The sequence below is a fragment of the Carassius gibelio genome, chromosome A21, assembly GCF_023724105.1.
Source record: "Carassius gibelio isolate Cgi1373 ecotype wild population from Czech Republic chromosome A21, carGib1.2-hapl.c, whole genome shotgun sequence".
Lineage (NCBI taxonomy): Eukaryota > Metazoa > Chordata > Actinopteri > Cypriniformes > Cyprinidae > Carassius > Carassius gibelio.
Window position 1 is genome coordinate 10,477,576 of NC_068391.1, and position 12,988 is coordinate 10,490,563.

The window sequence follows — 12,988 nt, forward strand, 5'->3', positions numbered from 1 at the left end:
AAGTGATGAGGAGGCTGCATGTTTAGTAATAGATTTGGACTGAGATTTGCACCTTTATTATTCTAAATGGACTAATCCAACCTTACATTTTATTGAGGGACTGACATATTTTTATATAGCGATGGTGGATGTATTCCAGAAAGGTGCCTCAACGATGCAATAAACAATGCTCTCATTGAGTGTTTGGGGGTCCACTGGATGACATTTCCCCGAACGGTGGGGCCAGAAGAGTATAGATTGCTCCCTGGTGGCTACTACCTCATTAAAAGCCTGCTGTTTAATGGTCTTGCCCATCCAGTTGCAAACCAGATAACCGGTTTGTTTACCTACAACACAAGTCATAAGTTGACATGCAGACAGAAGTCTGTGTGGAAAGGCTCTTACTAGCACTCCCGCCGCCCCCATTTGCTGTCTCTCGCGCCTTCCCAGAGTGCATTTTGTGGTCTGATATTTTCCATCATCGACTAGGGAAAGTTGTCCAGCAGTCTTAATGTAGAGCAGTGTTTTAAGCATTCATCAGGTTTTACAACCTATATTATATTCTCAAACCTCTGTCTGATAAGATTGTGTGTGGGTTGAAGAAGTAGCAGTGCTGTCTTTATATAGGCCTGTAACTCCGACTAGTTAATTTAGATGTGTTTGCTACAGACTAACACAGATGGATGTGCTGGTTACATCGCTTTATTTGATTATTGGTATGATGTAATGCAAAGATGGCTTTGGTTGAGATTCAAAGTTCAAGCTTCACTACGATGACTGGAAAAAAGTTCTAATTAAGCTTAAACATTCAAAAAAGAGAGGGAAAAAGAGCCTCTATTCACATTTAACTGTGAAATACACTGACATTATGAGCTTGAATATTTACAAAATACATACTGTAACACAGTATCTACACACATACTGTAGGCAATGGCAAAGTTCATGAGCTATGCCTTTTGATTCAAATTCACACTCTTAAAAATAAAGGTTCTGAAAGGGGGTCTTCACAGTGATGCCATAGAAAAACCATTTTGGGTTCCCCAAATAATTTTTTTTTCTTAGTGTGAAGAACATTGTAAAAGCGTAATAACTTTTTTAAAAGCACATTTTTCCATTTGAATGCTTCCATGGAGGATTAATATTCATCGTGGAACCATAGATACCAACAAAGAACCTTTATTTTTAAGTGTTATGTACATCACAGTGTAAAGAAGAAAACTAATGGCAAATGACCTAGTATCTGTCATAAGCAACAAATCAAATATCTCAAAGTTTGTCAAATTCACACCTAAAATGACAAATGTCTACATTGAAAATAAAAAAAGAGAAACATTTTAATGAGTGAAAAATTATTGTGTAAAGCAATGTGATTATCAAACAACGGGCAGTACTTTTTGTAATGTCTTACAAATTTCAGCTGTATTCGCCCTCATTTTAACCACTACATATGAAATATAAGTGAACAATAAGACTCATATAGTCTGAACAACACTGTACATGTTGAACAAGCCAGACCAATTACACATATATACGCTGCCAGGGTTTTCATTGTGCATTAAATAGACCTTGTATATACACCAGTAATAGTTCAGTGTTTTAATTACTGTACAGCGGTGATTTTGATTTGATTTGCTCCCAGTATTCTCGTAAACAGTTTTCACTTTGGGGCTGGCAGTGCACTGCAGTTGATACAAGGACGCTGTCACACGTAGTGTTCTCTGTGGTTGATGTAAACTTGGTCTGCCCCGTTCTGATGACATATCCACTCCTGATAGGACAATGAATGGTGAGTTGGGCTCTGGAGGTCTCTGCGAGCCATCCTGGCTGGCGCCCATTCAGCCAGTTCATAGTGCCTCTCCATCCGACGAGCCTATAAAATGAAACAACAGATATAAAATATATTAATATGCGTGCGCATACTCGTAGAAAAAGCCAAAATATCATTAGCAGCTCCCGTTGGTGCTAATGTTGTTAGACTATAAAATGCTTGTTTAATGCGATTAGATAAAAAAAATAACCCTTTCTATTACTATAATTTTTTTTATTAGGCCTGTCAATTGAAGATATGGAAATTTAAACATTTGAAATGAGTCAACTACGTGATATGAATATTAGCTTTAACAGCCCACAATAATCCTTTACTGGCCTTTCAATAAAACAAAGATGCAAAAACAAGTAAAAAATTTAATAAAAATTATTCTAATAATATTACTTCTAATACAAATTCAAATGAATAATATAAATTCGATTTATAAATACTTTGGACATAATTGTTACTTGTATTATATTTCTTTATTATGTTTATAAAACACTAAATAAACAAACATAATTTTTTTTCCACTTGTTACAGTTGGGTATTTGCTAGTGTAGAAATAAAGTGCTCAAGGAGGGTCTTGATCAAATGAGGAGTTTACTGAACATCGAAGGAGATAACAGACAATATACAACACATTAACATCAATCACGGACCAGGAACAACTGAACAGACAGGGTATTTGAGAGCACAGGAGGTAAGGAGGGAACTGGAGACAGGTGGAGATCAATCAATTAACAAAACAATAAAAGGAAGAGGACCAAATAAGGAAACAGAAAGTTCATAAACGTAACGGTTCGCCCCTCCCGGAGGGAGGGAGGGAGGGAGGGTGGGGGTTCTGGAGGCGGGCGTGGGGCAGGCAAGGGGCAGGCGAAGAGGGAGCAAGTAGGTAGGAACCAGGGTGGAGTGGATGGAGGGAGGAGCCCAAAGCAGGAGGAGCCAGATGGTGCTCCAGAGACCAGCCAGGATGGAGATCCACGGTGGAGTTGATGGCGGGAGGAGCCATGGTGGAGGAGGAGCCGACAACACCAGGGGGCCAACAGACGGAGACTGTGCCGGTGGGTGAGGATGGAGAATGGAGCAGAGCAGCCGCAGAGCCAGGGTGAAGCCGAGGATCCGGAAGGCCTATGCGGAGCAGAAGGCTCAGGCGACCAAGGCGGAGGCAGGGCCTTGGAAGACCACTGCAGAGCCGGAGTGACTAAGGATGGAGGTGGAACAGGAGGGAAGGAGGAGCCTGACAGAGCCAGAGGGATGGAGTGACGAGGCGAAGCCAGAGGAATGGAGTCCCGAGGCGGCGGATGGTCGACGACTGACCAAGGTGGAGCCGGAGTGACTGGCACCAGCAGAGATGAGATCGAGGAACTGGCTGGTCTAGGAGAAGATGAGAGAAGAAGGATGGGATGAAACACAGGATCAGGGCTGGATAAGGCCAGCAGAGAGACAGGAGATACGGCGCTGGATTGAACCAGCGGAAGTGGAGCAGGGGAACCGGCAGGTCTTGGAGGCAGGAGAGGGAGGCTGGGAGGGAACACAGGAGACTCAGGGAAACAGAAAATTCAGGGCTGGGCGGAACCAGCGGAGAAACAGAAAATTCAGGGCTGGGCAGAACCAGCCGAAATGGAGCAGAGGAACTGACTGGAGGAGGTGGGAGTGGGAGACTGGGAGTGTATACAGGAAGATCAGGGCTGGACAGAACCAGCGGAGAAACAGGGGATTCAGGAATTACCTCCATAAACCAGCCCATAAGGTCCATAAACTGCTCCATACAACTTTCAGAAACCGAATACAGCTCACCCTCAGTCGTAGAAGTGTGGGCAGGGCTTTCCTCCACACCCTCGATCTCCACTAAAACTCCCACTACGCACGGTGGTCCTACTCCCTGTCGATGAAAGGCTCAGGGTCTGCGGCCACGGTGGGCTCTGGCTCCGTGCTGTGTGATGGCGGCTGGCTGGTCTCTGGTTCGGGGGTGGGGCTGGAGATATCCTCTTCGGCAGTGCAGATGGTAAATGTGGATCCATTTTTCTCCAGCATCCACCCCACGAAGGCGGCCTTACACAGCTCGCTCAGGCCAATATAGTAGAAATTTGAGAGCGAGCGGTCGGGGAAGTGGGTAAGGCACGCCAGATCGAGAAAGTCCCTGGTATGGTCCTCCAGCAAACGGTCCAGTTGCTCCAGGCATAGGAGTCGGACTGCTGGAATCGCCATTCCGGGAGAGGGAGGAAAACAAAAACAAAAAAAGAAAGAAAAACGCCGCTAACTAAACTGTTTTGGTCCGTGATTCTGTTACAGTTGGGTATTTGCTAGTGTAGGAATAAAGCCCTCGCGGTGGGTCTTGATCAAATGAGGAGTTTACTGAACATCGAAGGAGATAACAGACAATATACAACACATTAACACCATTAATCATGGACCAGGAAGAACTGAACAGACAGGGTATTTGAGAGCACAGGAGGTAAGGAGGGAACTGGAGACAGGTGGGGATCAATCAATTAACAAAACAAGAAAAGGAAGATGATCAAATAAGGAAACAGAAAGTTCACAAATGTAAAACCATTGATATACTGAAAACAGTTACAACTGATTAAATGGTACCCTAGTCGATGAAAACCAGTGAGCTTGGAAGACAAACAGACCGGTTTGATTTTATTATTATTTTTTTTTTTTATAAAGTTTCTGCCACTTTTCACAAAACCAGCTTAGTTTGGACAAACTTGACAGCAAACAACCTGAGGCTGGTGTATTTTTCAGCAAAGTTAGGTCCTGGATGGGTGAAAAAGCCAGAAAAGACAAATAGAGAAAAACTATTCTGGAAAAAATGAGCTAAAAGAGAGCATATAATCACTCCATAAATAATAAGGAACATGCCAGTGGTCATCTTTCAAATGCAGCTCCATTATAAATTACCACAGAAGGAGAATAAATCAGACTGTGGATCCAGAACCCCCACAGAGTAAAGAGAGCAATGTGAGGCTCACCTGAGAGAATGAGGCCACCTGAGGGGCCTGAGAGGCCAGTGGGATGGCAGGAGGCCTCTCTGTATATGGAGGAGGAGGCTTGTGAGTTGGAGGGAGGTCGATCCTGTAGAGGGATGAAAACCAGCGACGATCAAAGGATGTATATCACTGACTGCACATGTCACATGACTCAAAAGATTATAGTGACCCCAAAATATCTTAGGGTGACCATATGAGCCATTTTCCCAGGACACTTCCTTGCCAGAATTTTTATATTGCATTGCTTTGATTGTTCTCTATAGATCTCACCTTTTCACACGCCACGATTAGTTGATTATGTACCATACCTGCATGTTATTGGTCAAACTACTTTGAATGTTTTAGGCAATATAGAAATCCTGGCAAGGACGCTTTCCTGGGAAAATGGCTCATATGGTCACCCTAAAATATCTGGACACATTTAAACATTACATAAGCTATCAAACCAAGTGGCATTTATTTGCAAGAAATATACTGTTCAGACACTGTTATATATATACAGGCTAAACACTTCACAAAAATAAGTTTGCTAGATGATAAAACAATATAATACTTTTTGGAGTGGCTGTTTTGTCTTGATGTCAGAAGACGGAGGAAATGCTGGTCAAGACTAGACTAAAGTATGAAATGTGTTTAGTCTGAGGAACAATAACAACCACACCTTCTTTTAGTTCTGGGAACTGAATGGAACTTTTTGTCTGTTTTACATCCATATCAAGACCATATGAACACAAGACCACGCACGCACGCACACACACATCCATTTTTTTAAGTTAAAATGAATCTGAGAGTCTGTTTCCCAGCTCCCACACTTCCAAGGTGTCACTTTTGACTCAATCACCAGCTACTAAAAATGGCCTCCATGTCTCCAAGCCCCTACAGTCACACTGAAACATACTTTCTCAAGCTCTCTGCACCTCTAAACCAAATACTGCTGGCCACAATGGACCCCATCTAGAGTGACTTTGTGTGGGTATACATGTGGCCGGAGGTGTATATTACTCATATACACAAATACAACTGGAGCCCACTTTAAAACTCCAAACAATACAGAGAGAAATGGAAACAAGTGACATCGTCTGACTAGTGGTTTGACTAGTGAATCACTGCAGTGGCTCTCTAAGAACATATGCCACCAAAAAAAATAAAAATAAATACTATACATAGTTAGTATAGATACATATATAAATGCTTTACATATATATGCTACTCTCCAGTGCATCAATAACTAAAATGTGTAAATAAAATCTTATAAAATAATTTACATTCTGATGTACCATCATCATACAGATTAATTACATACATTTTATGTAACACAGATTTTATGGGATAAGCTCATGTTTGACCTGTTTTTGAACCACTTCTTTCCACAATCCCTCCCAAGCCTACATGGACAGGACCAATCTAAAACACAAATTATCAAATGAACTACATTACCACTACCATACATTTAAATATTGCCCTGGCATTTCCTCACTTATATTATGCCACTGTAAACAATAATATAAAACACATATATGAAAAGGAGATTCTAAAAATTTTATCCAGAAAATACATCAAATTTTACATGTTTATATGCAAGGTAAAAAACCGAACTGAATACTTTTATTCAGCAAGAACACATCAAACAAATCAAAAGTGATAGTAAAGACTTTTACATACTAAAATACTGTTTTAGATAAATGCTGTTCTTTTGAATCTAAATGCTTGTTATAAATGCTTGTTAAAGTGTTAAAGAATCCTGAAAAAAATAAACAAAAATATGACGCCACAGCAACTGTTTTCAATTATAGTAATAAATAAATAATGAATTGAATTTTTTTTTTTTTTTTTTTTTTTTGCCAAACATTACATTTTGCCATCCAGGAATATTTTAAAATATATTCAAATCAAATATAGGTATTTTTAATTGTAATGATTTTTCACAGTTTTAACACTTTTTTTACACTATTAAATTAATAGTGATAAAAAAATAAAATATAAGTGATCAAAATAAATATTGCCTCAGGTGACAGTGGAGTTCTGTAAATGTTTTAATACTCTGAGACAGGTTTTATTTTTTTTCCACTGAATTTTTTCTTGATTCTCCCAAAGCACTTCTTTGCAGTCCCCTGGACTCCAGTCAGAATGTCCTTGTACTAAAGTTCCACTGACGTGATTGAGATGGTTTCCTGGTTGATACTTCTTCCTCATCCATCATCTCTCTATCTTATCTTCTTCGGTTTACTCTCTTATTGATCACACCCTTCAATTTCTACTTTCATATTGATGAGTTTTGACATGTTGCAACTGAGAGGCGCGGTCTCAAATCCCTAACTGCGGTGGACAAATGTCTATTGACCTTCTGCTTTGTAGCCCCAGGCATTGGGAGGTCCTAAGGGTCGACATGCCCTGATCTTGAATTCCCAGAATGCCTTATATATGGAAAGATACCTTTCTTCACTCCCCAGATTTAGATACTACCCAAAAGGTCATCCACAGAATGGCATAAAGATAGTCTATAGCCATTAGTAAACAAATAAGGAATCTTAAGCCTTCACTGCTGGGAGGAAAAGCATTGACAACCAGTGAGAACAAGCTCCTAAAATACTAAGTTCGTTCACACCTCTTGGTTAAAAACCCCTTTAGGGAAAACATGTGAACTGTGACCTCTACTCATATGTGTTTTTGCCAGTGTGCATCCATAAGCTCCACATTCCTCAAGGGATCAACTTTGCCTTTGTTTTTCCACTTCCTGTGAACATTAATCTCCGACCATTAGTAGTAGATTGTTTTGTACAATTGATTTTCAATGGACTATCAGCCTGTCTAATGTGTCCCGTGCCCAAACGGAGATGGAACAGTGTACAACAGTGTTTTATGACTCATTAGGTCTATTATGCACTCACATTAGCATTTCCCATAAAATAATTATGGCTGAAATAGAGGATTAAAAGCAGTCGATGTGATTCACGGACTAGAGTGGATATGTGTATTTGTGTAGCACAAGCAGGAAAAGATGCAGACATGCCTGGACACTCTACTGGATGTCCAAGGAACCTAAACAAGGGCCAAAATGTTAGACTTTGCATCAAAGAGGGAATAAGTTTGTATTGTTCTCATGTATTTTTCTCTCTTTTCATCTCTCCCACGTATTGATAATTGAAGGTCAGAATAATTTGTTTCCTTCTCAGACTGCAAGGAACATTATATACTTTAGAATACTTTAGATGCTGCCATATCATTGTGAAGGACAATTCAAGGCTCCTTTAGATGAACGGGAGCTATCAAAACAAAATCATCATGACTCAAAATCAAAATGGCAAAACCTTTAAAATACCTCTTGAAGCATTTGAGGGAAGTGCATTTTTTTCTTATCCCTTACTGGGTATACAATCAGATCTTGATGTCAAGAGTTATGTGGACATTTTTTCCATTCATTCCTGCAAAAGCGCTGTGGATCAGCATCACAACGCTGCTTATCTCTCGCAGAGTCCCTGCAGTCTCCAGGGCAGAGGCAGCGTCATCCATCAGACCAAACCCAGCTGTCCCACCACGCTGATCTGCATGCAGCCTGCAGCCAAAGCAAAGCCGAGCCAAGACACACGGAGACTGAACAGGGATCAGCCGAAACAGATAACAGCGTCTCTTTTACCTCTTCTGAGAGTGACGCTTCTGACAGCAACGCTGAGAAGGTTCAGAGAGGGCTCACTTGAAGATAGATGATGTTGATAAAGATAGCACAGCAGAAAACAAGTAATAAATAAAAAATGATCAATTCAACAATTCAGCAGATTTGAAAACCCTGGGGGCCTTTCACACAGGATGACATCTTTTGTAATTGTTATTATTTAAATAGCCAATTATTTACAGTATGTCAAAGCCATAAACCCTCATTTCTACTCAATAGATGCATGCAGATGTATCATAGTAATATTAGCAATACTTAAGTCAATTTTTCTAGAAGAAAGAATGTTCTATGAAGAATTTTTTATCAAAAACAGATACACTTTAAGATAAATGGTTTCCGATTTTAACATATTTCAAAATTGAATTTATTCCTGTTATGGCTTAATTATGTTAACCAAATTTTCAGCAGACTCTTCAAATACTGATTTGGTGCTCGAGAATTTTTTTTCTTATTGGCTTAATATTTTTGTGGAAACCATACCACTTTTTCCAGCATTTATTCTAAACGTACTATTTTTGGGGAAACAATGTAAAAGTCTTTACTGCATCCTTGATGAATTAAAGTATTAATTCCCTTTTGAACGGTGGTATATATCTACTAAAAGTAAATTTCTTGCATGTTTAAGAGCAAAGTATACAGGCAGATAAAAGCTATGAACTCCAGAATGCATCCTGTGTGAATGTCCCCTTAGCTGTCATGTTTGGAAGCAAGTTCAGGTCATATTACAACAGTGGAAGGTTTAAAAAAAAAAAAGAGACAGTTCTGAGACAAATTTTAAAGTCCACAAATGATATGGAGTCCAGACATTTGAGCGCTGGGAATTGTCCGCCTGCTGCTTTTCCCCTGTTTCCTGATACAATTTTGCCTGTGAACAGCTGTATCACGCCAGACTCCACTGTGACCTCACCTTCATGAGAACTGCATCCATCACTAAAGCAAGAAAACATTACTTTTTTTTTTTTTTTTGCTATGTTTGCTTGTATTTACACTAGTTCTTTCTTTAATAGAAAGTCTGAAGAATGACCCATATTCAGTGTTATTTCTGCTGACACAAATACTAACAACCAGTGGTAAACTAACAATGGCGGGTCCTTGACAGAATACAAATATCTACAACAAATCAGAGTGGGCTAATGTGGGCACAACACATTTGTAAATGTAGGTTAACATTGTAATTTGCATATTTATATGGTCAATAAAAACTGGACGAACATATCTCCGTTCGTATAATTAAAATGCTTGCCTGTCTGAGACAATCTTAACAAGAACGATTTTTCTAACTGTTTTAAGCCACTTCTAAACGTCAAAAGCAAAAGACCAGTTTGTTTCCTCTAGTTTGAAATCACCACTTGATCGTTTGACCATTTGTTTGACAGTTGTTACACATTTAGTAGTCATTTTTCTACCTGACCAAACATGGTTACTGTAGTTAAAACATGGTTACTGTAATTAAACCATGGTAACCACAAATTAAACCATGGTTTTGCTACACAAACCATAGCTTAACCATAGGATTTGTAGTAAAACTGTGGTTATACAAATGGTAATCATTGTGCCAAAAAATAAAACCATGAAACACTTTTTTGCCATATTAAAATGTACAAAAAAATATGTTTTCCAATTTTCAACCAGCTTTGAATTGTTGCCATTATAAGTAAATGAACAATGTGTATTTTTTTTTTTCATTTAATGTGCAATATATTCTCCCCGTTTATTTGTCAGCAAAAGTCTGCTGGATGACGAAAAACGCATCATCATCCGGCAAACTTTTGACAGCTTCAAGGCTTCTATGAAAATTACATATTATGCTTCATTACACAGAAGTCCCATTCAAATTTAGCAGCTTTCTATTGGTCAATGAGGTGAATTTGTTTTGCCATTTGAACCGGTTGCAAAATCTGCATGGGCAAAGCTTTTGCCCTCACACGAAAATCCCAATTCCATGAAATTAATTACATGGAATCCTATTAAAATTACTGAATTTTGCCCACAAAAATCTAAAAACGTGTCGGTAAATGTGACTGCACCTTTAAGTACCATTTAGTATATTCATGGTCATCTATTGTAAACAGTAAACTTTTACACAGTAAAACAAATGCTAACCTAGGGTTAAAAAGTAATGCTAACACTAAAACTGTGAGACACAACTTTACCGGAGATTAACTATTGTCCTTAAACCAAGATTAACAAAATGATAACCCAGGGTTAAGTGCAGCGTGAAGCATATGAAGCCCAGTTTGGAGCTTGTTTTCTGAAGGCTGTGGGAAGATGGAGACCTCCAGGCTGGCTGAAATGAGACGTCTGTGGGCTCGTGTCTCGAGACACTCTCAGCGACAGAGCAATAAAGAGGCTCTTTTTTCAAGAACCAAACAAAAACAACTGAAAAAACAACATACTTTGTCAAAAAAGGGAACTAGCTGAAGCTCTTTTGCCTACACAAGTTCCGCAATGATGTATCGTGTGGTAGTCTCTGTATACTGCAAAAGCAAATACACAACTGTAGTTTATTGTGACTAGTCTCTCTCTGTGATGACATGCAGTTGCCTTTCCAGGAAACAAAGGGAAACCATCTGATGTTGCTCCCAATAGAATAGAGCATTTACAGTCTTGACTGGGTTTCTGGGCTCAGTAGTAATTGACCAGACAAAATCTATTATGGCTATTGCGGCTAATCAAAGGTTAAGCCATAAAGAGGTGCTGTGGCTTGAAATGCCTCGTTCTGACAGGCCAACAGGTGAGCCGGAGTCTAATGAACGTAATGATATCCTGACTGGACAAACTACAGTCTTCGATAAACTATTCACTTCAATAAAACACATATATCACATTGCTAACTGTTCGCTGCTAAGATTGCTGTAATTTATTTGGGAATAAAGATGGTATTCTAGCAGATCTTATCCTGCATGTTGTTAGGTGACCATCCCAGTAAATGTCAGATCTGTAGCTTAAGATATTGCATATACTCACATTTTATCTGTGTATGTGGGTGAGGGAACCTTGCGTGCTGTGATGAGGACGACGGTGAAGACGGTGATGAGGAAGAGTGCCAGCACAGCTCCCATCACGGCCCCAGCAATAGCCATGGAGGATGTCATCTGCTTCTGAGACACGTCTGAAATGCACCGCAACAAACGAAAAGCTAATTAATTCATAAACACAGCCATGCGAAACTGGAGGCACATCAAGTTCCACTACAGTTATCTTCAGTGTGTTACAATACAAGACGAAACGCTGCTGATCTTCACACAGAGCAGCTAAATGCCACAAATTACAACAAAAAGCACAAAACAGCAAAGCAAAGCCTGTTAAAGCAACTCACAGCTGTATGTAACACGCTAAAGCTCAGCATGTGTCGATGTAGATTGCAAAAGACAGACAAGAAAAAAGTAAATAAATAAAAAACAGCAAGAGACTACAAGGCAACTCGGTTAAATAAAGATGTGAGGACATAGTCAGCAAAAACTGAAAGCTCATGCAGCCAGAACGGTTTATAATTTATTTATTTTTTATAAACCTAAAACTTTTTGTTAGATTTATGCTATTACATGTATACATTTAGCATATATATATATATATATATATATATATATATATATATATATATATATATATATATGTATATATATATATATATATATATATATATATATATATATATATTATTTATTTATTATTTATTTATTTATTTTTTATATGAAATTTTTTTTCAATGTTCTGGAAAAGTTTACAACTTTTTTCTTTTATGTTTTAGGGATCCCCCCCCCCCCCTTGTTTATGCAAATGTTGTGATAACAATATCAACATTTTTCTTTTTTCAAATTTTGCAAATTTCCTGTATTAGTTGCTAAAGTACCTTAATTGTTCTAAAAAGCGAGTTATTGTAGCCACAAAAGTGTAGTTTCAAACTTTAATATAACTATATTTTTCACTTTTTGTCAACATGAAACTATAGTTAATTATTTTTTTTCTGTAATGTCCTTTTTTTACATTATGTTTATTGGGTTTCTCCAAGTTTAACACAACATATAAAATATAGAACAATCTGAATAGATCAATCCAGTATACACTGTCCTATAACATGCCCCAAAACTCTAACCCATATAGTAAATAACATTAATGATAGTATAGTGTCATTTTCTTCTCTAATGTCTTTCCATTAAAAATAATGAGAATTGGATATTTCATATTAACCAATTGCTATTTATTTAGGAGTTGTTTAAGCAAACTTGCATCTTTTCAGCTCTTATCTTGTTTTTTAACACCCACTTTTCAAAATCAAATCAGTTCATAATGAATCAAATTAATTACCATCAGGTGGATGGCTGGGTTGTGCAGCGGTTAACAGGGGGCAACCTATAGTCAGCCGGCTCTAAGGCTCAGTAATTAGGACCTCCTGCCTCCCTCCTTTAAAGCTTGCTGTTACTCTCTGTCCCACCCCGCAGTGCTCTTATGCTTTGCTGCACTCCTTCCTCCAGCTTTCCCCTCTACTCTCTTTCTCTGTCATTACTACCTCCTCCCTCGTTCGTTTTTACA

General features: G+C 38.7%; 1 protein-coding gene across 1 annotated transcript in view; it reads right to left on the bottom strand.

Annotated features, from left to right (window-relative positions):
* Window positions 1–665: 665 nt before the first annotated feature.
* LOC127942199 (nectin-3-like protein) overlaps window positions 666–12,988 on the bottom strand; it is a 62,345-nt gene continuing 50,022 nt past the window's right edge. The window contains exons 6-8 of the mRNA XM_052537861.1: window positions 11,423–11,567; window positions 4,768–4,870; window positions 666–1,849 (exon numbers count right to left, since the gene is read on the bottom strand). Coding sequence (XP_052393821.1) covers window positions 1,682–1,849; window positions 4,768–4,870; window positions 11,423–11,567 — 416 coding nt within the window. The 3' untranslated portion in view covers window positions 666–1,681. The remainder of the gene's footprint in view (window positions 1,850–4,767; window positions 4,871–11,422; window positions 11,568–12,988) is intronic.